Genomic DNA, 25,757 nt, shown 5'->3' with positions numbered 1-25,757 from the left:
AGTAATATGATTAATTGAACTTTAATTTATCATGAACTTAGTCCTGGTAGTATTTTGCAAATATGTTATAGATCAATAGCTCGCATTGTTGCTTCCCTATGTTTATTTTGATATGTTCCTAGAGAAAAATATGTTGAAAGATGTTAGTAGCAATGATGCGGATTGGATCCGTGATCTGAGGTTTATCCTCATTGCTGCACAAAAGAATTATGTCCTTGATGCACCGCTAGGTGACAGACCTATTGCAGGAGCAGATGCAGACGTTATGAATGTTTGGCTGGCTCAATATGATGACTACTTGATAGTTTTGTGCACCATGCTTTATGGCTTAGAACCGGGACTACAAAAAACGTTTTTGAAACATCATGGAACATATAAGATGTTTCAAGAGATGAAATTGGTATTTCAGACTCATGCCCGTGTCAAGAGGTATGAGACCTTTGACAAATACTTCGCCTAAAAGATGGAGGAGAATTGCTCAACTAGTGAGCAAGTACTTAGATTGTCTGAGTACTACAATCGCTTGAATCAAGTGGGAGTTAATCTTCCAGATAAGATAGTGATTGGCAGAGTTCTCTAGTCACCATCACCAAGTTACTGGAACTTCATGATGAACTATAATGCAAGGGATGACGAAAATGATTCCCGAGCTCTTCGTGATGCTGAAATCAACGAAGGTAGAAATCAAGAAAAGAGCATCAAGTGTTGATGATTGACAAGACCACTAGTTTCAAAAAAAGGGTAAAGGAAAAGAAAGGGAACTTCAAGTAGTATGGCAAGCAAGTTGTCACTCCCGCGAAGAAGCCCAAAGTTGAACCAAAGCCTGAAACTGAGTGCTTACGCTGCAAAGGAAATGGTCACTGGAAGCGGAAATGCCCTGAATATTTGGTGGATAAGAAGGATGACAAAGTGAACAAGGGTATATTTGATATATAGGTTATTAATGTGTACCTTACTAGTGTTTATAGTAGCCCCTGAGTATTTAATACTTGTTCGGTTGCTAAATATTAGTAACTTGAAATAGGAGTTACAGAATAAACAGAGACTAGTTGAGGGTGAAGTGACGATGAGTGTTGGAAGTAGTTCCAAGATTGATATGATCATCATCTCACACTCTCTATACTTTCGGGATTAGTGTTGAACCTAAATAAATGTTATTTGGCATTTGCGTTGGCATAAATATGATTTGATCATGTTTATTGCAATACGGTTATTCATTTAAAGTCAGAGAATAATTGTTGTTCTGTTTACATGAATAAAACCTTCGATGGTCATACACCCAATGAAAATAGTTTATTGGATCTCGATCGTAGTGATACACATATTCATAATATTGATGCCAAAAATATGCAAAGTTTATAATAATAGTGCAACTTATTTGTGGCACTGCCGTTTGGGTCATATCGGTGTAAAGAGCATGAAGAAACTCCATAAAGATAGATTTTTGGAATCACTTGGTTATGAATCATTTGATGCTTGCGAACCATGCCTTTTGGGCAAGATGACTAAAACTCCGTTCTCCGGAACAATGGAATGAGCTAGTGACTTATTGGAAATAATACATACTGATGTATGCGGTTCAATTAGTATTGATGCTCGTGGCGAGTATCGTCATTTTCTGACCTTCACAGATGATTTGAGCAGATATCGGTATATCTACTTAATGAAACACAAGTATGAAACATTTTAAAAGTTCAAATAATTTCAGAGTGAAGTGGAGAATCATCGTAACAAGAAAAATAAATTTTCTACGATTTGATCGTGGAGGAGAATATTTGAGTTACGAGTTTGGTGTTCAATTAAAACAATATGGAATAGTTTCACACACTCATGCCACCTGGAACACCTCAGCCTAATGGTGCGTCCGAACATCATAACCGTACTTTATTGGATATAGTGCAATCTATGATGTCTCTTACCGATTTACCACTATCGTTTTGTGGTTATGTATTAAAGACAGTTGCATTCACTTTAAAAAGGGCACCATCAAAATCCGTTGATACGACGCCTTATGAACTGTGGTTTGGCAAGAAACCAAAGTTGTCATTTCTTAAAATTTGGGGCTGCGATTCTTATGTGAAAAAGTTTCAACCTGATAAGCTCGAACCCAAATCAGAGAAGTGCGTCTTCATAGAATACCCAAAGGTAACTATTGGGTACACCTTCTATCACAGATCCGAAGGCAAGTTATTCGTTGCTAAGATGAATCCTTTCTAGAGAAGGAGTTTCTCTCGAAAGAAGTGAGTGGGAGGAAAGTAGAACTTGATGAGGTAATTGTACCTTCTCCCTTATTGGAAAGTAGTTCATCACAGAAATCAGTTCCAGTGATTCCTACATCAATTAGTGAGGAAGTTAATGATGATGATCATGAAACTTAAGATCAAGTTGCTACCAAACCTCGTAAGTCTTCCAGAGTAAGATCCGCACCATAGTGGTACGGTAATCATGTTCTGGAAGTCATGTTACTAGACCATGATGAACCTACGAACTATGAGGAAGCGATGATGAGCCCAGATTGCGTGAAATGGCTTGAGGCCATAAAATCTGAGATATGATCCATGTATGAGAACAAAGTATGGACTTTGATTGACTTGCTCGATGATCAGCAAGCCATGTTAAATAAATGGATATTCAAGAGGAAGACGGACACTGATAATAGTGTTACTATCTACCAAGCTCGACTTGTCACAAAAAAATTTCGACAAGTTCAAGGTGTTGAATACAATGAGATTTTCTCACTCGTTTCGATGCTTAAAGTCTGTTTGAATCATGTTAGCAATTGCCACGTTTTATGAAATCTGGTAAATGGATGTCAAAACTACATTCCTTAATTGATTTATTAAAGAAGAGTTGTATATGATACAACCAGAAGGTTTTGCCTATCCGAAAGGTGCTAACAAAATGTGCAAGCTCCAGCGATCCATCAATGGACTGGTGCAAGCATCTCGGAGTTGGAATATACGCTTTGATGAGTTGATCAAAGCATATGGTTTTATACAGACTTTTGGAAAGGCCTGTATTTACAAGAAAGTGAGTGGGAGCACTACAACCTTTCTGATAAGTATATGTGAATGGCATATTGTTGATCGGAAATGATGTAGAATTTTCTGGAAAGCATAAAGAAGTGTTTGAAAGGAGTTTTTCAAAGAAAGACCTCGATGAAGCTGCTTACACATTGAGCATCAAGATCTATAGAGATAGATCAAGACGCTTGATAAGATTTTTCAATGAGTACATACCTTGACAAGATTTTGAAGTAGTTCAAAATGAAACAGTCAAAGAAAGAGTTCTTGCCTGTGATGCAAAGGTGTGAAGTTGAGTAAGACTCAAAACCCGACCATGGCAGAAAATAGAAAGAGAATGAAAAGTCATTCTCTATGCCTCAGTCATAGGTTCTATAAAGTATGCTATGCTGTGTACCAGACCTATTGTATACCTTGCTCTGAGTTTGGCAAAGGAATACAATTTTGATCTAAGAGTAGATCACTGGACAGCGGTCAAGAATATCCTTAGTGAGGACTAAGGAGATGTTTCTCAATTATGGAGGTGATAAAAAGAGCCCGTCGTAAAGAGTTACATCGGTGCAAGCTTTTACGCCGATCCAGATGACTCTAAGTCTCAATCTGGATACATACTGAAAGTGGGAGCAATTAGCTAGAGTAGCTCCATGCAGAGCATTGTAGACATAGAATATTTGCAAAATACATACGGCTCTGAATGTGACAGACCCATTGACTAAACTTCTCTCACGAGCAAAACATGATCATACCTTAGTACTCTTTGGGTGTTAATCACATAGCAATGTGAACTAGATTATTGACTCTAGTAAACCCTTCGGGTGTTGATCACATGACGATGTGAACTATGGGTATTAATCACATACAGATGTGAATATTTGTGATAAATCACATGGTGATGTAAACTAGATTATTGACTCTAGTGCAAGTGGGATACTGAAGGAAATATGCCCTAGAGGCAATAATAAAGTTATTATTTATTTCCTTATATCATGATAAATGTTTATTATTCATGCTAGAATTGTATTAACCGGAAACATAATACATGTGTGAATACATAGACAAACAGATTGTCACTAGTATGCCTCTACTTGACTAGCTCGTTGATCAAAGATGGTTATGTTTCCTGGCCATAGACATGAGTTGTCATTTGATTAACGGGATCACATCGTTAGGAGAATGATGTGATTGACATGACCCATTCCGTTAGCTTAGCACACGATCGTTTAGTATGTTGTTGTTGCTTTCTGCATGACTTATACATGTTCCTATGACTATGAGATTATGCAACTCCTGTTTACCGGAGGAACACTTTGTGTGCTACCAAACGTCACAACGTAACTGGGTGATTATAAAGGTGCTCTACATGTGTCTCTGAAGGTACATGTTGGGTTGGCGTATTTCGAGATTAGGATTTGTCACTCCGATTGTCGGAGAGGTATCTCTGGGCCCTCTCGGTAATACACATCACTTAAGCCTTGCAAGCATTGCAACTAATGAGTTAGTTGCGGGATGATGTATTACGGAACGAGTAAAGAGACTTGTCGGTAACGAGATTGAACTAGGTATTGAGATACCGACGATCGAATCTCGGGCAAGTAACATACCGATGACAAAGGAACAACATATGTTATTATGCGGTCTGGCCGATAAAGATCTTCGTAGAATATGTGGGAGCCAATATGAGCATCCAGGTTCCGCTATTGGTTATTGACCGGAGACGTGTCTCGGTCATGTCTACATTGTTCTCGAACCCGTAGGGTCCGCACGCTTAAAGTTATGATGACAGTTTCATTATGAGTTTATATGTTTTGATGTACCGAAGGTTGTTCGGAGTGCCGGATGTGATCACGGAAATGACTAGGAGTCTCGAAATGGTCGAGACATGAAGATTGATATATTGGAAGCCTATGTTTGGACATCGGAAGTGTTCCGGGTGAAATCGGCATTTTACCGGAGTACCGGGAGGTTACCGGAACCCCACGGTAACTTAATGGGCCTTAATGGGCCTAGTAGAGGAAGAGAAGAGGAGGCCAAGGGGCAGCCGCGCGCCCCTCCCCCCCAAGTCCGAATTGGACAAGGAGGGGGGCGGCGCCCCCCCTCTCTATCCTTCCCCCCAAGTCCTAGTCCAACATGGAAAAGGGGGGAGTCCTACTCCCGGTGGGAGTAGGACTCCTCCTGGCGCGCCCTCCTCCTGGCCGGCCGCACCCCCCCCCTAGCTCCTTTATATAAGGGGGCGGGGGGCACCCCAGAGACACAACAATTGATCCTTGAGATCTTTTAGCCGTGTGCGGTGCCCCCCTCCACCATAGTCCTCGATAATATTGTAGTTGTGCTTAGGCGAAGCCCTGCGACGGTAGAATATCAAGATTGTCACCACGCCGTCATGCTGACGGAACTCTTCCCCAACACTTTGCTGGATCGAAGTCCGGGGATCGTCATCGAGCTGAACGTGTGCTAGAACTCAGAGGTGCCGTAGTTTCGGTGCTTGATCGGTCGGGCCGTGAAGACGTACGACTAGATCAACCGCGTTGTTATAACGCTTCCGCTATCGGTCTACGAGGGTACGTGGACAACACTCTCCCCTCTCGTTGCTATGCATCACCATGATCTTGCGTGTGCGTAGGAAATTTTTTGAAATTACTACGTTCCCCAACACATTCCTTGTAATGTTAAGTCATTTAGTTCCTCGAAAAAAAAGGTAGGTCATTTAGGGTGCTATGCCTAGTCGAACCTCTATAGCGTTGTACGGGTAATGCCTTGTCGGCGTTGTAGCATCATTCTTTCTTAACGAATTCAGGTAGATCTTCCGCATGGTTCTATAAACAAAAAGAAAAGAATGGGCCAATTATCTTCTCATTGTTAACCGAAAGAATATGGCTTCTTTGCCTTTTAATTACTACTAGGCAGTAGCAAAGCACACATAAAAAGGCATGGTTGATTTACTTGGAATGAGCAGGCTGGTTGTTTTTTCCTTGAACCCCCAAAAATGGGTAATTTACCCTTTTAGCAAAGCACACAAAAAAGCAGGGTTACTTACTTTTATGGGATGTAAAACTCTTAAAAATTCCAGCTGTTGACTGGTGTTTGTTAATCAAAAGAAGAAAGGAGTATAGCGATCCCACATATGACAGAAATTTAAACAGAGTACTTTACGCTAAAAACATCTCGCCGGAGTTCATCAACCCAACATACCATAGTTCACCACGCATAGCATAGGGGAGTTTTTGCAAACCATAATAATCATACATAGCATAGGGGAATCGAAACCTAGCATAGAGGATCTACTAGTCGCCGGAGCCGGGGGTGGGCGGGGGTATACTTCACTGGGGTTCTACTCATCCGAGTCAGAGTTATCCGAGTCGGAGTCGTCATCCTCATCGTCGTCGTCGCCCTCATCGTCTCCATCGCTGGAGATGACCTCGGCAGGCAGCGGCTTCCCTCTGTAAAGGGTGTCGGTGATGAGGTCACTGTAGATCCTGGTTTGGAGGTCGTACTCCTCCCAGAGTGTCGGCAGCCGCGCAGCCGCAGCCGTATCTCCGGCGTCGGCGGCGGTCCTTGCCTCAAACCACACCCGTCCGGCTGCATGCTGGAGCTGGAGCGCCGGGTCGAAGAGCCGGCCGTAGCGCAGGAAGGTCTTCCACCCATGCGACCTCGATCCGGCACTGTAGGGCTTGGCGCAGCAAGTTCATGCCGCCTCCCATTTCTTCTTCGACACCGGAGGGGGGAGGCCAGAGCCGCCGGCCTCATCGTCGTTTTGACACTTGTGGGCGAAGAAGCCGCCACGTGCGCCGCCTCACCACGGCACCCGAAGCCACCACGGTCGCCGAACCCCCTTCCGTTGCCACGCCCCGCACCGGCGGACGCCATGGTAGCTTCGATCCGGCGAAAAACAGGCCGCAAAAGGCTGTCGGAGCGCGCTCGATTTCTCGCCCGAGTAAACGAAATGCGGTGGAGGGGGCTAGACGAAACGGAGGGCGGATACCCTAAATCGACTGGAAGCCGGCATATATATCGGATTGGGGGCGGTTTACGGGTCTCCCGTAAACTTTCTACGGGTCGGGACTTTCTTCGGGTATCTGCTCGGGCCGATTATTTGGGTCGTCCCGTATAACGGCCAGAAAAGCGTAGTTCGCGGGCCTTATGCGGGATCTGCTAGAGATGCTCTAATAACTAATAATATAGCTTTTATTTACTGAGGTACGGCGAGCCCTCCATTTAGGCCATTTTTTGGACAAAAAAGAAAGAAACGGCGGTAATATATGCACACATAACTACAATTTTCTGTTAATCCAAAATAGTAATGATGAAAATATAATTTCGTTTCGCCAGACCATATTTGTCTTCGTGTAACCTACATGTGATGATTTTAAGATACTTATACCCATGATACCCAGTAGATCGACTAGATTTGTTGCAGATGCCAACATGCAAATGTTAGTTTAAGAAAAACTATGAACCCTGAGTAACTTGTTTTTTACTAGTATTTGAGATAAATTCCAAATTGTTATGTGTATTTTCCTTTTACACTAGTAAAAAGCCGGCAATTATACTCATGTAATCATTGTTGTGACATGTGGCATTTCAACCCAAAATTATGCTCAAACCACTATATTGCTCACCATAAGAACATAATTTATATACAATACAAATAGGTTTTGTCGCGGGTTATCCGAGGCTTTTGCTCATGGCAGTTCAACTTTTGCTGCTCGGGAATGCGCCTCCGCCTCTCTGGCACAACCTAGTAGTGGTTGGCTTCATCCTCAGCGTTCGTGTGCGCCCATCTGACGCCCCCAGCTCCATGGTATCATTTTGCTTCAGTGGTCGTCATTGTAGTAAACGAGTTTGGGTCGTGTTTTTGTGGGCCAGGCTTCAACTTTCGTAGTGTAAGAGTTTCAATTCCATTCCTTGTGATGTTAGGTCATTTAGGGTGCTATGTCTAGTCGAAACTCGATGGCGTTGTATGGGTCATGCCTTTGTGGTGTTGCAGCATAATTCTTTCTTAAGGAATTCAGGTGCAGCTAGATCTTCCGCATGGTTCTGAAAATAAAAAGGAAATAATGGGCCAATTGTTTTTCATTGTAAACGAAAGAATATGGCTTCTTTGCCTTTTAACTACTACTAGTGGGCCGATTGTTCTGAATATGGCTTCTTTTCCTTGAACTCCAAAAAATGGGTAGTTTTCCCTTTTAGCAAAGCACACAAAAAGGCAGGGTTACTTACCCTTTTTTTGAATGAAAAAAACTTAAAAATCCCAGCGGTTGACCGGTGTTTGTTAATAAAAAGAAGAAAGGAGTATGAAAGCAGGAAGGTGGGAGGGGAAAGCGAAGGAAGCGAGTGATCGGTTTATTCCTGTAGTTCCCTTCTCTACACACTCATGCAAGTGGTTTATTCTTGCGGTGTCCCCATCATGCTTGTGCTTCGGCCGATGTTGTTGTCATAGTTGTCACGGTGGTCGAGTTTGGGTTGCGTTTGTCACGGTAGCCATATTTTTTTGGTTGTTAACCGAAAGAATATGGCTCGTTTGCCTTTTAATTGCTAGCAAAGCACACATAGAAAGGCATGATTGATTATTTGGAATGAGCAGGCTGGTTGTTTTTTTTGTCTTGAACCCCAGAAAATGGCCCTTGTAGCAAAGCAGAAGAAAAGACAGGGTTACTTACTTTATTTGGAAATGGAAAGCTATTAAAAATCCCAGCAGTTGACTGGTGTTTGTTAATCAGAAGAAGATAGGAAGAAAGGAGTATGGAGCCGGGAAGCTGGGTGGGGAAAGCGAAGGGAGCGGTTTATTCTTACAGTTTCCTTTCCCACATGTTCATGCAAGCGGTTTATCCTTGTAGTGTCCCCGCGATGCTTGTGCTTCGGTCGATGTTGTCGTCATGGTAGTCAAGTTTGGATTGCGCTTGTTGCGGACTGGGTGCTGGGTTTCGCATCCATGCCTTGCAATGTCATGCCATTTAGAGTTAAAAATTTACAAGTGATTCGAGAAAAAGTATAGAAGAAGAAAAAGGAGTATGAAAACATTAAGGTGGAAGGGGAAAGCGAAGGGAGATACCACCATTAGGTTAGTCTCACATTTCTTGACCGGTCATTTTCCTCTTCTTGTTATGCTTCCACTTGCCTTGCCTACACGCACACTCCTTCTCCTTCGTTCTTTCTTTCTTGTGCCGACACAGAGTATTTAACAAAAAAACTACCACATTTAGTGGAACCGTGCCTACAAACTACCATTTTACAATTTTTTGTCGAAAACTACCACTTTTTGTCTAATCTTTGTCTAAAAACTACCATGTCGGGAAAGTGCCCGATTCGCCTCTTCTAAACACCTTTCTGACAGGATGGGCCCACCTGTCAGTATCAATCTTCTTCCTCCTCTCTCTCTCTGGCATTTCCTCGAACACCACATGTGCAATGTTATGTTGTGTTGTTTGTGGTCTGGTCTTTGTGCTTGTGCATTATGGGTCGGTCAAAGAAGAGAGAAGCATGCAATGGTGGATGTCTATTGTTGCAGTGGTTGCATTGTTGTGCTGTCCTGCTGTCTTGCTAGCTGGTAATAATTGTAATGTGTTGTGCTTGTGATTGGGCCACCCACATCATCCCCATCATCTTGATTTATCTTGTTGGATGTGGATATTGTAAAGTGAAAACAAGATGACCAATAATGCCGCGGTGGGCGGTACCACGGTGTTTTGTGCAATACACCAAAAAAATCACAGAGCTACGCGAGCCCTCCATTTAGGCCATTTTTGACCAAAAAAAGAGAGAGAATGAAACAGCGGTAATATATGCACATATAACTATAATTTTCTGTAAACCCAAAATAGTAATGTTGAGATATAATTTTATTTTGCCAGACCACATTTGTCTTTGTGTGGCCTACATGTGATTTTTTTTTAAAAAAACCTATAAACCCACCAACTCTGGCTGCGCTGCAACTCTAGTTTGTAAAGATCCAATATAATATCATATGCATCTTTATAGTGTTATGGGTTTGGTTTGTAGGAAATATTTTTTTCCCTTTGTTTTCTATACTACATTTTCCATACATTCCTTGTAATGTTAGGTCATTTAGTTCCTCGAAAAAAATGTAGGTCATTTAGGGTGCTATGCCTAGTCGAACCTCTATAGCGTTGTACGGGCCATGCCTTGTCGGCGTTGTAGCATCATTCTTTCCTAACGAATTCAGGTAGATCTTCCGCATGGTTCTAAAAACAAAAAGAAAAGAATGGGCCAATTGTTTTTTCATTGTTAACCGAAAGAATATGGCTTCTTTGCCTTTTAATTACTACTAGGCAGTAGCAAAGCACACATAAAAAGGCATGGTTGATTTACTTGGAATGAGCAGGCTGGTTGTTTTTTCCTTGAACCCCCAAAAATGGGTAATTTACCCTTTTAGCAAAGCACACAAAAAGGCAGGTGTGGTGGTTCTAAGTCTGACAGTAGAATGGGGGTAGGTATGGAGAGGCAAGATCCTAGCTATGGAGCAGTTGTACACACGAGTGTTTTACGAGTTCAGGCCCTTCTCGGAGGAAGTAACAACCCTACGTCTCGGAGTCCGGAGGCGGTCGACTGGATTATGTGTGTGATAGTTACAGGGGTGCGAACCCTTCTACCAGTGGAGGGGGGTGGCTTATATAGAGGACGCCAGGACCCCAGCCAGCCCACGTAGCAGAGGGTTAAAGTACATTAAGGCCTGGCGTTACTGGTAACGCCCTACATAAAGTGTCATCATGACCATTAAGACTACTTAATTACAGACTGTTTGGATACAGAGTAGATCTTGAACTCCTGGTGGTCGAGTGAGTCTTCATGGTCGAGTGTCTTCAGGTTCGTCGAGTGTCTTCTAGCCGGTCGAGTGGAATCCTTCTTGGTCGACTGGAAGACGGCTTCTTCTAAGAGATGTCCTTGGGGAGGGTACCTCGGACAGGTCCGTAACCCTACCCTAGGTACATGACTTCATCAGTAGCCCCCGAATGGATCGAGGTTTGAGTGAGGACGGAGTTGGCAATCTTTCTGACTTGCCTTCTGGTACTGTAAAGGCGTTTTTGCTCAGGATCAATGACTTTTAAGTGAGGGTGTCAACTTTCTTTAGTCGCCTTGATCCATTCTTTATATCTGTCGAGTGAACTTTATGAACTTGGAGATTTCCGAGCGACGGATCGCAGGAGATCTTCCGTCTGACAAGTTGCCCTGTTGGTTAGCGGATTTGTGGGATCTGAATTTTGGGAAGCGTGTGAAGCGGAGAACGCCGCGGTACTCGGACGGGATAAGGCATGGACGCCTTGATCACCGTCCCGCCTTTTTCGCCACGTATCGCACGCGCGACTGTTTCGGGATTTGACATGATTGCCTGGGCCTACCTGTCAGCCACTCGGAAGTGACCCCATATAAGGAACCAGGCGGAGGTTTTCTGAATAGTGCTTCCTCATTCTCTCCTCCCTCGTCTCCAGATTCATCTGCTGCGCTCGTCAACTGCCCAGCGCCGCTGCCCTGTTCCAGCTTCGTCGGCGATAATGGTGAAGGAGAAGACGGCGGCTCTGGAGCGGGCGAAGAAGGCGACGGCGCAAGCGAAGGGGAGAGCGCCCAGTCGGGGTGGATCTTCATCGCGGTCTCGCCTGCTGCAGGGTTGGATCCAAGGAGATTGGATCCGCTCGACCATCACCCAGAAGGACCTCGATGACCTAGCCAATGAGGGGCTGATCGAGCACGGAGCAGCGAGGCTTCCGGGGACGGAGTGTCAACCGCAACCTCAGGAGGGTGAGTGCGTCCTCTTGGCGACTCATGTAGATCGAGGGTTTTCTTTGCCGCCGCATCTTTTCTTCCGAGGATTTCTGAATTTCTTCGGAGCTCAGCTTCACTATTTCACTCCAAATTCCATCGCCTATCTCTCTGCCTTTGTATCTCTGTGTGAGAATTTCTTGGGTTGCCGGCCGCACTGGGGCCTCTTCAAACATATACTCACTTGTCGTTCCCAGACGGTGAAAAAGGCCAGCCCCAATGACGAGAGAACCCAGGTGATCCAGATGTGTGGGGGTCTCGGGGTCCAGATGAGGAGTAAGAGCGCTTTCCCTGCTATGACCCTTCCTGAGTCGGTCAGAGGGTGGCAGTCGACCTGGTTCTACTGCCAAGATCGGTCGACGCCAGGGCAGTCGACCGGGCTCCCTCCCTTCTCTATGAGTCGAGTGAACAAGCCCTCCTCCCTGAAAGTAGTTCCAGAGGAGAAGGCTCAGGTGAAAATGTTGATGGAGCGAGTAGTTCAGTTGATTCGTGACGGCGTGACTGGCATGGACCTTCTGGAGGTTTTCCTTCGGTGGCGCATCAAACCACTCCAGCACCGGGGCCACCCGATGTGGCTGTATTCTGGTACTGAAGACACCAGTCGGGTCCACCCAGAGGAGGTCGACGATGCTACATTGGAGAGGTGGATGACTGCCATCACTGGGAATAAGGACAACCCTCGGGGAGCTAGGAGGATCTTTCCACTCGACCAATCTTATGAGGTGGACAAGGTACGACTATTTTCTTCCGATTGTTCTGTCCATTCTGTTTCGTCATAAATCGGTCGATTGACCTTTGTCTTGCTTGTTGTCTTTCAGGAGACCACTGAGTTGTACTCAATGCCCAATGGGGCGCAGGCACAGGCCGAAGAGGAGGAAGGAAGCGGAGGTGAAAGTCACGAGGAGTGGGAGTCGGACGCCGATGAGGGTGAGGAAGACGCAGGTTCTAACGAAGAGGAAGAGGAGGAGGAAGAGGAGGAGGAAGTTGCACCTCCTTGTTCCGAAAGGAGGTCCAAGCTCGTCCATGACCCTGCGGCTGATCGTGGTAAGGGAGTCGCGCCAGCTGGGCAGTCGACCAAACGTCCTCGGACAACTTCGCCGGTGCCGACTGAAAAGGCGTCGAAGCAACCCCGAGCGGACCCGTCAAAACCGGCGAAAGCCCTACCGAAGATGAGGATGGAGATTCCGACTGTCTCTGGGTAACGGTCATAACTCACGTTTTCCATTTGTGGTCGATTCAATCGTTGACCGACTGATATTTGCAAATCACAGTGCTGCTACTTCTGAGACTTCAGCCAGGCATGAGGATCAAGAAATGGAAGATGCTGCGACTTCTCAGCCTGGTATGATCTGCGTGGTTTTGCTTTTGGTCGATTGAATCTTTATTTTTGACTTTGAACTTCTTCTGCAGCTCCACCTAGCGTTGTCATCAATCTTCCTGATGATGACGATGAAGCGCCCCTGAGGCAGAGGAGGAGCAGGAAGGCGACTGCTGGCAAGGCTGCTCAGGTTGTGTCAGCGCCTGGACCACAGATTCCAGAAGGGAGCAACGTCGCTCGGGCTACCGTGTCCTTTGCGGAGCCGTTGACGGTTGCCCGTCCTTCATCGTCGAGTGTTGACCCGCCTTCGCTCTTCTCCACCTACCACGTCCCGGAGGACCAAGCAAGCGCTGCTAAGGAAGCCATACGCCAGGCTGGGATTATGATGGAGCAGGTGAAGGCGATCCGAACCGCCAGCCAAGCAGCTTATGATGCGAGCTCAGCTCTCCAGAGCAACGTCCAGGTTAGTTGAAACTGTCGACTGGAAATCTTGACATTTGTCATGCACCCGCTGGGTGTGTCAATTCTACAGTGGACTGCTGGCAGTCGACTATAGTCTTTGTGTCTTGAGATTTCTCACTTTACTTGTACCACTCGACCATGGTCGAGTGGAACAATGAAACTGGTGGGGGCACGCTGAGTGCACCCACTGGGTGTAGTCCCCGAGATCGTGGTCGATTGCTGGCAATCGGCTATGGTCTGAAAATTTCTTCTCTCTTTTTTTTACTGCTTCCGGTCGACTGATCGACTCTGAGTCTAGTTGATAGAACTAGTGGGGGCACGCTGAGTGCACCCACTGGGTGTAGTCCCCGAGACTACAGTTGAATGTTTTGATTCGTCTGTAGTCTTAGAAATAGTACGATTTTTCCCTTTAGTCACTCGGAAGTGATTTGCTGTTGATGTTTGTCGACTGAACTTTCGCAGAAATCTTGTGACCTTGTTTCTCGCTATACCGAATTGGAGAACAAGTATATCCAGCTTGAGCTTGACCAAAAGCTTGTCCAAGAGAACTTCACGAAGGCGAAGGAGGAGGCAAAAGGTATGTTCGGTGAGAATCTTGACGACTGTCCTTGCTTCTTGCCTGTCTCCGATTCTGATCTTATTGTGATTTTCGCAGAAAAACTGAGGGATGCTCTGAAGAAGAAGGACCTTGACCTTGCCGAGGCGCAGAAAACGGCCGCAGACAAGACTAGGCTTGCAGAAGAGAAGTTGGCTTCTGTCAACAAACTTGAAGAAGAAAATACTAATCTGAAAGTTGCTCTTGACGTGGCCAACCAAGAAGTCACTCAACTGAAGAATGCCAATATGGTCCTGGACGACAAAGCTGGTGAACTGGCAGGAAAAAAGAATGACTTGGAGCTTTATCTGGGAGGACTCGCCAAAAAGCTGTTCCTTATGCTCGAAGGTAACCTCTTATCTCCGATTGGTAGTTATTGACTTGTTGTAGGGGCGTTAGCTTATTCTTGAATCACGTCCACAAAATTCTGCCAAAACTTTAAAGAGGAGACTAGTCGAGTGGAGACTGGCTTGGATCCCATCAATTCTCCGGTGAAGGATGAAATTGCTATGAACGTGCTCCGCCTCGAGTCCCGCATTGCTGCAGTGGTTGATTACCTTGCAAGACTAAAGGCCATGGTATCGTGCATCGACACATCCCTCTGGCCAGAAGAAACGCTTCAGAACGACCTTGAGTCGCTGATGACTCGACTGAACGAGATCCCGAGTCGAGTGCAAGAGTGGAAGAAGTCTTCTGCCAGGTGCGGTGCTGATGTCGCTCTGTCCTTGGTCCGCGTCCACTGCAAAGAAGCAAGAGAGGACAAGCTGGTGTCTCTCAAGGTGGCCAACACTAGGAAGCATGACTTCCGTTCTTTCATGGAGACCTTCATCGCGGCCGCCACTCGGATTGCAGATGGGATCGACCTGAACGAGTTCGTTGCGCCTTCCAGCCCTCCGCAAGAGGGGTAAAAAACTATTATGCTTGATGATTTGAATTTGCCTCAGAATGCCGAGTGATTTTTGTAACCGCCAAACTTTAACAGGCTTGATGCCTGAGCACTTCTGGGTCCGTAGGACGTTATCGAACTTGATTTGCCGTTGAAATACATTTGCTTCTTTGGACAACTATCTTCTTTGGTTTGGAATATATGTTAGCATCTGAAATGTTCTTTTGCAGGTAGGAGTGAAGCACAAATTGCAGTCGACTTGTGCTCGTCACGTTTGGGCGAGTGCTTGGTTGCAACCAAGCTTCCGAGTGAGAAACTTGTTCTCCACTCGGAAAGAGAAACTTAGGCGAGCACTGGACTGCAGCTAAGCCCCCGAGTGGGAGGTCTGCTCTCCACTCGGCAGGATTTTAGAAACTTAGGCGAGCACTGGGCTGCAGCTAAGCCCCCGAGTGGGAGGTTTGCTCTCCACTCGGCAGGATTTTAGAAACTTAGGCGAGCACTGGGCTGCAGCTAAGCCCCCCGAGTGGGAGGTTTGCTCTCCACTCGGCAGGATTTTAGAAACTTAGGCGAGCACTGGGCTGCAGCTAAGCCCCCGAGTGGGAGGTTTGCTCTCCACTCGGCAGGATTTTAGAAACTTAGGCGAACGCTGGGCTGCAGCTAAGCCCCCGAGTGGGAGGTTTGCTCTCTACTCGGCAGGATTTTGAAAACTTAGACGAGCACTGGGTTGCAGCTAAGCCCCCTAGTGGTGTGCTCGTCATGTTTGGGCGAGTGCTTGGTTGTAACCAAGCTTCCGAGTGAGAAACTTGTTCTCCACTCGAAAAGATTTTAGAAACTTAGGCGAGCGCTGGGCTGCAACTAAGCCTCCGAGTGGAAGGCTGGCTTACCACTCGGATTTACAAAAACTTAGGCGAGCACTGGGCTGCGGCTAAGCCTCCGAGTGGAAGGCTGGCTTACCACTTGGTAGGATTTTGTTTACTTAGGCGAGTACTTGGACTGCAGCTAAGCCTCCGAGTGGGAGGCTGGCTCACCACTCGGTAGGATTTTGTTTACTTAGGCGAGTACTTGGACTGCAGCTAAGCCTCCGAGTGGGAGGCTGGCTCACCACTCGGTAGGATTTTGCTTAAACTTAGGCGAAAAGGATTCGCAGCTAAGCCTCCGAGTGGAAGGCTGGCTTACCACTCGGTAGGATTTTTTACAAGCTTAGGCGAAATGGGTTCGCACCGAAGCCACCCACTGGGGGACAGATTTATGAGAGCAAAAGCAATAACAATCACTAAGAAAATTATGAAACTCTTGTCTTTGATGAATATACTGCAGGAGTACTTTTATTACAACTCATCCGAGTGAAAAAAAACTTAAGTATAAAAAGGGCGGAGTAAGTCCGCGTTCCATGCTCTGGGCTCGTCAATCTGGTGCTCAACATTGTAAAGGCGGCATGCCCCATTATGGAGAACTTTGGTGACGATGAAGGGACCTTCTCAAGTAGGAGCAAGCTTGTGTGGTTTCTGCTGATCCACTCGGAGAACTAAATCTCCCTCCTGGAAAGCTCGACTCTTCACATTTCTGGCATGGAAGCGACGCAAGTCCTGCTGGTAAATGGTCGACCAGATCAAGGCCATCTCTCTTTCTTCTTCTAGAAGGTTGACCGCGTCCTGTCGGGCTTGCTCTGCTTCAGCTTCGGTGTACAGTTCGACTCGGGGTGCGTTGTGGAGCAGGTCACTCGGCAAGACTTCTTCAGCTCCATAGACCAAGAAGAATGGAGTCCTCCCAGTCGACCGGTTTGGCGTGGTCCTTAACCCCCAAAGCACTGATGGAAGCTCGTCGACCCATGCACCGGCTGCATGCTTGAGGTCGCGCATCAGTCGGGGTTTCAACCATTTGAGAATTAAGCCATTTGCACGTTCTGCTTGTCCATTCGACTGGGGGTGAGCGACCGAGGCATAGTCGACTCGCGTACCCTGAGATGTGCAGAAAGCTCTGAATTCTTCGGAGTTGAAATTCGACCCATTGTCTGTGATGATGCTGTGTGGAACTCCATATCTGAATACCAACTCTATGATGAAGCTGACGGCGGTGCTGGCATCCAGATTCTTGATGGGTTTAGCCTCAATCCACTTAGTGAACTTGTCGACTGCTACCAACACATGGGTGTAGCCGTTTCTACCTGTCCTCAGAGGTCCAACCATATCCAGTCCCCACACAGGAAAGGGCCAAACGAGTGGAATGGTTTTCAAGGCTGAGGCGGGTTTGTGTGACATGTTGGAGTAGAATTGACATCCTTCGCACTTGTCGACGATCTCTTTCGCCATCTCATTTGCTCTGGGCCAATAGAAACCAGCTCGGTATGCTTTAGCCACGATGGTCCGAGAAGACGCATGATGGCCGCAGGTCCCCGAGTGGATGTCATTGAGAATCATTCGACCTTCTACTGGTGTTATGCATTTCTAGCTGACTCCAGTCGCACTTTCCCTGTATAACTGTCCCCTCATGACGGTGAAGGCTTTGGATCGGCGGACGATCTCCCGAGCCTCTTCTTCATTCTCGGGGAGCTCTTTTCTCAGAATATAGGCGATATAGGGCACTGTCCAATCGGGAGTGATGACCAAAACTTCCATGATCAAGTCGACCACAGCTGGGACCTCGACTTCAGTCGGATCTGTGGCGCTTTTGGGCTACGGGACTTCCTCAGTGAAAGGATCTTCTTGAACCGACGGCGTGTGAACATGCTCCAAAAACACATCACTCGGAATGGCTTCCCTCTTGGAACCTATCTTCGCCAAGTCATCGACTGCTTGATTTTTCAGTCGGGGAACGTGATGGAGCTCTAATCCCTCGAATTTCTTCTCCAACTTTCTGACTGCATTGCAGTATCCAGTCATGGTCGGGCTTCTGACGTCCCACTCCTTCATCACTTGGTTGACCACTAAGTCTGAGTCGCCGTAGACCATGAGGCGACGGACGCCGAGTGAAATGGCCATAAGCAACCCGTACAAGAGTGCTTCGTATTCTGCTTCATTGTTGGAGGAATCAAAGTGAATCTGGAGTACATATCTGAGCTTATCTCCTCAGGGGGAAACCAAGACCACTCCGGCACCGGAACCATTCAACATTTTGGAGCCATCGAAGAACATAGTCCAGTGCTCCGAGTGAACTTGGGTCGGTAACTGCTGTTCAGTCCACTCGGCGAGGAAATCTGCTATTGCTTGGGACTTGATAGCATTATTTGCCTCAAATTTGATATTGAGGGGAAGAAGTTCAATCGCCCATTTTGCCACTCGACCAGTTGTGTCTCTGTTGTGCAGAATCTCTGATAAGGGGGCGTCGGTGACGACTGTGATAATGTGGTCAGAGAAGTAGTGGGCAACTTTCTTCGTGGTCATGTAAATCCCATATACAAGCTTCTGATAATGAGGGTATCATTGCTTGGACGGGGTCAGGACTTCGGAAATGTAATATACTGGGCGCTGAACTTTGAAGGCTTTTCCTTCCTCTTCCCGCTCGACCGTAAGTACAGTACTGACGACTTGTCCTGTGGCTGCAATGTAAATCAGCAAAGGCTCTTTGCTAATTGGGGCAGCAAGCACCGGCTGGGTGGAAAGCAGGGTTTTTAACTCTGCAAACGCTGCGTCAGCTTCTGGAGTCCACTCGAACTTGTCTGACTTCTTCATCAGTCGGTAAAGAGGCAATGCCTTTTCACCGAGGCGAGAGATGAATCGACTTAATGCGGCCAAGCATCCAGTAAGTTTCTGGACATCGTGCACACGCACGGGGCGTTCCATTCGGAGTATAGTGCCAACTTTTTCTAGGTTAGCATCGATTCCCCGTTCGGAAACGAGAAAACCGAGTAACTTTCCACCAGGAACTCCGAATGTGCATTTTGATGGATTAAGCTTGATATCATACCTCCTGAGGTTGGCAAATGTTTCAGCTAGGTCAGTTAGTAGGTCGGAACCTTTCCGTGACTTGACCACAATGTCATCCATGTATGCTTCCACATTCCGACTGATTTGAGTGAGCAAACACTTCTGAGTCATCCTCATGAACGTGGCTCCGGCATTCTTGAGGCCGAATGGCATGGTGACATAACAAAAGCACCCGAATGGGGTGATGGAAGCCGTTTTGATCTCATCGGGTCCAAACAGAAGGATCTGATGGTACCCGGAATAAGTGTCCAAGAAAGAAAGTCGCTCACATCCCGCAGTTGAGTCGACTATTTGGTCGATGCGGGGAAGAGGAAAATGATCTTTCGGGCAGGCCCGATTGATATGCTTGAAATCGATGCACATGCGAAGAGAATTGTCCTTTTTGGGGACCATGACGACATTGGCGAGCCACTCGGAGTGGTAAATCTCTCGGATAAACTCTGCTGCTAGGAGCCGAGCCACTTCTTCGCCAATGGCCTTTCTTTTCTGGACGGCGGACCGTCGCAGATGTTCTTTCATAGGTTTTGCCTTCGAGTCGACTCGTAGACGCTGCTCAGCCAGTCCCCTAGGTACACCCGGCATGTCAGAAGGTTTCCATGCGAAGATGTCCCAGTTCTCACGGAGGAACTGGATGAGCGCTTCTTCCTATTTGGGGTCGAGTGTTGTGGAGATATGAGTCGGAGCAGCGTTTGGGTCGGTCGGGTGGATGTGAACGGGTTTTGTCTCACCGGACGACTGAAACGCTGATTCCGTGGCAGGCTTCTTGGCTCACAACAAATCACTCGGGTCTGCGTTCCTTTGGTGTTCCTGCCACTCTTCTACCACCATCTGAGCATCGGCAATTTTTTAGCCCTTCTGGAAGCACTCTTCTGCCTTCTTGCGATTACCAGTGACAGTGATCACGCCTTTAGGGCCTGGCATCTTTAGTTTGAGGTACACGTAACAAGGTCGAGCCATAAAACGTGCATATGTTGGTCTGCCCAAAATTGCATGATAGGCGCTCTGGAAGTCCACAACCTCAAATGTCAGCTTCTCTTTGCGGAAATTCTTTGAATCGCCAAAAACTACATCAAGAGCAATATGGCTGAGTGACGCGGCCTTCTTGCCAGGAATGACTCCATAAAAACTCATATTGCTCGTGCTCAGTCTGGACATCGGAATGCCCATACCATTCAGTGTCTCAGCGTACAGTATATTCAAACTGCTGCCGCCATCCATCAACACTTTGGTCAGTCGAGTGCCCTCTACGACCGGGTCGACCACTAGCGCTTGCCTCCCAGGGGTGGCTATGTGCGTGGGGTGATCAGATTGGTCGAACGTAATGGCGGTCTGAGACCACTTCAGGTAATTGGGTGTTGACGGAGCAGCCATGTTCACCTCTCGGTTTATAACTTTCAGTCGGTTTTTGCTCTCAACATCGGCAAAAATCATCAAGGTGGAATTGACCTGCGGATACTCTCCGTCACTATCCTCCTTGTCCTCAACTTTGTCCGATTATTTTTCTTTGTCCTTGGACTGTTTCCCCTGGAACTACTGTATCAGGAGTCGACATTGTCGAGTGGTATGCTTCGGGTAGATGAAATTACCCTCTTCGTCCTTCTTGGTGTGGATGTGACACGGCAAATCCAACACGTCGTTTCCTTCCTTATCTTTTACCTTCTTGGGGTTCTAAGGCCCCTTGGGTTTCCCTTTGAATTTTCCTTGGTTCAGGGCCAAAACTTCTCCAGGTGCGGCTGGCTTAGCTTTACGCTTTTGCTTCCGACTGGAATTTCCACCTCCGGTGTCCTGGGCGACTGACTTGTGTTTGCCGCTCCGGAGCCGATCCTCTTCTTCACCATTGGCATATTTGGTGGCTATTTCCATCATTCGACTCAGAGACATGTCTCCGGTTCGACCGAATTTCAGGCTTAGCTCTCTGTTCTTTACGCCCTCCTTGAAGGCGCAGACCGCCTAGTGGTCGGATACATTTTCTACCGTATGATGCAGTGTGATCCACCTCTGGATGTAATCTCTCAGAGTCTCATTCGACTTCTGTACACAAGACTGCAGCTCTGTCAACCCTGCTGGCCGCTTGCACGTTCCTTCAAATGTCCTGACAAACACTCGGGAGAGGTCCTCCCACGTGTAAATGCTGCTGGGTGCCAACTGATTCAGCCATGCCCTGGCTGACCCTTCCAACATGAGAGGCAAATGTTTCATGGCCACCTCGTCATTTCCACCGCCGATCTGAATAGCCACTCGGTAGTCCTCAAGCCAAGTGTCGGGCTTGGACTCACCGTTGAACTTGCTGACCCCAGTCGCCAACCTGAAGTTGGGAGGAAACACCGCAGCTCTGATGGCTCTGCTGAAACACTCTGGTCCGGAGACGTGCACTCGGCCGCTGGTGGGTACATCTCTGTCGTTACCCTCTCTATGGGCTCTGTTCCGGTCGACCAGACCTTGAACGATGATGGATCTTGCATCAAAGTCTAGTTCTCTGGGGTCGACTGGAATTCTTTGCCCGCCACTGTACTGGCGTCTGTCGTCCTGCTGTCGAGGCATATATGATCCACCCCTCCGGGGAGGAGTGGGCACTCGACGTCGTTTGTTGCGATCGACCCGGTGATCATCCTGCTCATAGTTCCTGTACTGATCGTGTCGGTCACCACGCCCTTCACGCCTCGGGGGCGATCTGGGGCTATGAGCCGACTGGACTGTATTCGCCGCCACGGACCTGCTATGAATCCTGTTCCGCGACTGCGACACAGCTGAATTCTGATCTCCAGCTGCCCGGAGCAAATCCCTGATCTGCATCAAGCCTCTGCCAGCCTCTAACTGGGAAGGCTGAATCGACTCTGCTATACGTGTTGCAGCTGCTAAATTCTGGATTGGAGTGCGGTATACCTGAGTCGGAGGTTTGAAGAGTTGGCGTCGACTGGAGTCTGGAATCCATTGTCGTGTGCGCTCGTCGAGTGCCCGCTGAAGGTTCTCCAGTCGAGTGCGCTCAGGCAGGTTGGCCAAGCGCGCGTCCTCTAAGGCGCGAGCCTCAGGGGTTTCTCCAACGATCGGAGTATGAAGCGCATCCATGTTCCGGCGGCGGAGCTCTTCCCTCTGCTGTGAGTCGAGGGGCTCGGGGCGGTACTCCTCATGGTCGTGCGACGGGTCGCCTCCGCCGTTGCCTCCCTCGGTGCCAGGAAATCCGGGGGGAACGTGCGGTCCATTGACCATCAGTACCTCCGCCGCCGGATCACTGCTGTTGCATTCGGATGCAGTCTCTGCGGAGCCAGTCGAACATGCTATAGAGAGATTCGTCGGGCTCGATTGCCGCGACTTGGGCAGTGGTCGACTGGCGAGTCACTGCGTGCCTCACCACCGCTGAAGCCTCAACCGACCGGAGCGCTTACGCCGGCGGGAAGCTGGGAGGGAGGATGACACGAAAACCGGCCGATACTGAGTCGACGGTTGCCGCAGAAGGACGCTGCGGACGCATGCTCGAAAATGCGTGGCTCCGCGGACCGGGAGCGCATCCACGTCGAGCGGGGCTTCCTGCAGCCAGGCAGAGTCATCGGCGATGAATGTGAGCGCGCCGAGACGGATCTCGCGGCCCTCAACCAAAAAACCACCTGAAACCATGATGATGGGAATTGAAAAGATTGCAACTTCTCCAACAAGTCGCTAAGACACCTACCCCACGGTGGGCGCCAACTGTCGTGGTTCTAAGTCTGACAGTAGAATGGGGGGTAGGTATGGAGAGGCAAGATCCTAGCTATGGAGCAGTTGTACACACGAGTGTTTTACAAGTTCAGGCCCTTCTCGGAGGAAGTAACAGCCCTACGTCTCGGAGCCCGGAGGCGGTCGACTGAATTATGTGTGTGATAGTTACAGGGGTGCGAACCCTTCTACCAGTGGAGGGGGGTGGCTTATATAGAGGACGCCAGGACCCCAGCCAGCCCACGTAGCAGAGGGTTAAAGTACATTAAGGCCTGGCGTTACTGGTAACGCCCTACATAAAGTGTCATCATGACCATTAAGACTACTTAATTACAGACCGTTTGGATACAGAGTAGATCTTGAACTCCTGGTGGTCGAGTGAGTCTTCATAGTCGAGTGTCTTCAGGTTCGTCGAGTGTCTTCTAGCCGGTCGAGTGAAATCCTTCTTGGTCGACTGGAAGACGGCTTCTTCTAAGAGATGTCCTTGGGGAGGGTACCTCGGACAGGTCCGTAACCCTACCCTACGTACATGACTTCATCAGCAGGGTTACTTACTTTTATGGGATGTAAAACTCTTAAAAATTCCAGCTGTTGACTGGTGTTTGTTAATCAAAAGAAGAAAGGAGTATAGCGATCCCACATATGACAGAAATTTAAACATAGTACTTTGCGCTAAAAACATCTCGGCGGAGTTCATCAACCCAACATACCATAGTTCACCACGCATAGCATAGGGGAGTTTTTGCAAACCATAATAATCATACATAGCATAGGGGAATCGAAACCTAGCATAGGAGATCTACTAGTCGCCGGAGGGGGTGGGCAAGGGTCTACTTCACCGGGGTTCTACTCGTTGGAGTCAGAGTTGTCGCCCTCATCATTGTCGTCGCTGGAGATGACCTCGGCGGGCAGCGGCTTCCCTTCATGAATGGTGTCGTAAATGAGGTCGCGGTAGATCCGGGTTTGGAGTTGGTACTCATCCCAGAGCGTCAGCAGCCGCACAACCGCAACCGCATCTTCGGCATCGGCGGCGGTCCTTGCCTCAAACCACGCCCACTTGGCCTCCCACTGGCGCTGGATCGCCGAGTCGAAGAGCCGACCACAGCGTCGGAAGGTCTTCCACGCACGCGATGTCGATCCAGCGCTGCGGGACTTGGCGCCACGCGTGCACGCCGCCTCCCCTTGCTTCTTCGACATCGGAGAGCGGAGGCCAGAGCCGCCGGCCTCGTCGTCGTTCTGGCGCTTGCGGGCGAAGAAGCCGCCACGCGCATCGACTCCACAGCGACACCTGAAGCCACCACGATTGCCGAACCCCCTTCCGCCGCCACGCCCCGCACCGGCGGATGCCATGGTATCTTCGATCCGGCGGAAAACATGCTGCAATAGGCCGTCGAAGCGCGCTCGATTTCTCGCCGGAGTACTTGCGGCGGAGAGGGCTAGAGGAAATGGAGGGCGGGTACCCTAAATCGGCTGGAAGCCGGCATATATACCAGATGGGGGGCTTTTCATGGGCCGGGACTTTTTTTGGGTATCTGCTCGGGCCGATTATTTGGGTCGTCCCGTATAACGGGCGGAAAAGCGTAGTTCGCCGGCCTTATGCGGGATCTGCTAGAGATGCTCTAATAACTTTTTTTTGCGAATAAGAGATGCTCTAATACTGAGCTACGGCAAGCCCTCCATTTAGGCTATTTTTTTGACAGAAAAAGGAAAGAAACGGCGGTAATATATGCACATATAACTACAATTTTCTGTTAATCCAAAATAGTAATGATGAAAATATAATTTTGTTTTGCCAGACCATATTTCTCTTCGTGTAGCCTACATGTGATGATTTTAAGATACTTATACCCATGATATCTAGTAGACTAGATTTGTTGCGCATGTCAACATGCAAATGTTAGTTTAAAAAAAACTATGAACCCACTAGTATTCGAGATAAATTCCAAATTGTTATGTGTATTTTCCTTTTACACTAGTAAAAGCGGGCAATTATATTCATTTAATCATTGTTGTGACATGTGGCATGCATTTCAACCCAAAATTATGCTCAAACCAATATACTGCTCACCATACATATATAATTTATACAATACAAATAGGTTTTGTGTTGAACCCCAGAAAATGGCCCTTTTAGCAAAGCACACATAAAAAGGCATGGTTGTTTTTGTATTGAACCCCAGAAAAATGGCCCTTTTAGCAAAGCAGAAGAAAAGGCAGGGTTACTTATTAGTACCTTTTTGGTAATGGAAAACTCTTCTTGTTATGCTTCCACTGGCCTTGCCTACACGCACACACACGCTCCTCCTCCCTCCTTCTTTCTTTCTTTCTTTCTTTCTTTCTTGTGCCGACACAACACATAGAGAGCACCCATATCAGCATCCATCCATCCACCAAAATAAATGTTCCACCTTTCTTCTCCTTTCCTTTCCTTTTTGTCTTGAGATTACCCGATCATGAGTTGATCCATTCATTCTCTAACATACCTAATTTCTTTAGCTTACCGTAGCATAGCGTAGCCAGGGGAAAGAAAGGAGCGTGTCTGTAAAATAATAAAGCAGCCAGCAGCAAAAGAAGAGGATTGGATTCATCTTCCTCCCTCTCTCTCTCTCCCTCTCTGATTCCATCCCTATCCTTTCCTTTGCTCCCGCTGATTCCATTCCATTCCATGGCGCACTGATTGGATTGGATGCTGCTGCCCGCCGGATCTATCCCCCCGCTTCCGTCTTCCTCACCCTCAGAGCACACCACACCGGAGGAATCCCTCCTCCGTCACCTCCGATTTGAACTTACCTACCTTCCTTCCTTCCGGCGAGCCGCCATGCCTCCACTCAAATCCCCCCCAACCTAGAGCTAGATAGATAGACAGACACAAGGAGAGCTCTGCTCTGCTCCAGCCATGGCGGCTGAGGCGCCGGCCCCTTCCGCGCGCTCCCGGGCCCTCGCCTCCGCCTCCGCGCCCGCGCCGGCCACCTCCAGGCGCCCCAATGCCACTCCCGCAGCAGACACCGCCGCGCCCTCCACCTCCCCTCCGCCCTCCTCCCCGCCGTCAGCCCCACCTCCCAAGCTCGCCGCCTCCCCACCGCCCGCC

General features: G+C 48.0%; 1 protein-coding gene across 1 annotated transcript in view; it reads left to right on the top strand.

The window, feature by feature from the left end:
- The first annotated feature begins 24,965 nt into the window (after positions 1–24,965).
- Positions 24,966–25,757, top strand: part of LOC119349915 (proline-rich receptor-like protein kinase PERK8) — a 4,485-nt gene continuing 3,693 nt past the window's right edge. The window contains exon 1 of the mRNA XM_037618009.1: positions 24,966–25,750. Coding sequence (XP_037473906.1) covers positions 25,566–25,750 — 185 coding nt within the window. The 5' untranslated portion in view covers positions 24,966–25,565. The remainder of the gene's footprint in view (positions 25,751–25,757) is intronic.

Source organism: Triticum dicoccoides, chromosome 1B, assembly GCF_002162155.2.
Source record: "Triticum dicoccoides isolate Atlit2015 ecotype Zavitan chromosome 1B, WEW_v2.0, whole genome shotgun sequence".
Classification (NCBI taxonomy): Eukaryota; Viridiplantae; Streptophyta; class Magnoliopsida; order Poales; family Poaceae; genus Triticum; species Triticum dicoccoides.
The sequence above is the reverse complement of the archived record's forward strand: the minus strand, read 5'-3'. Positions and strand labels throughout refer to the sequence as shown.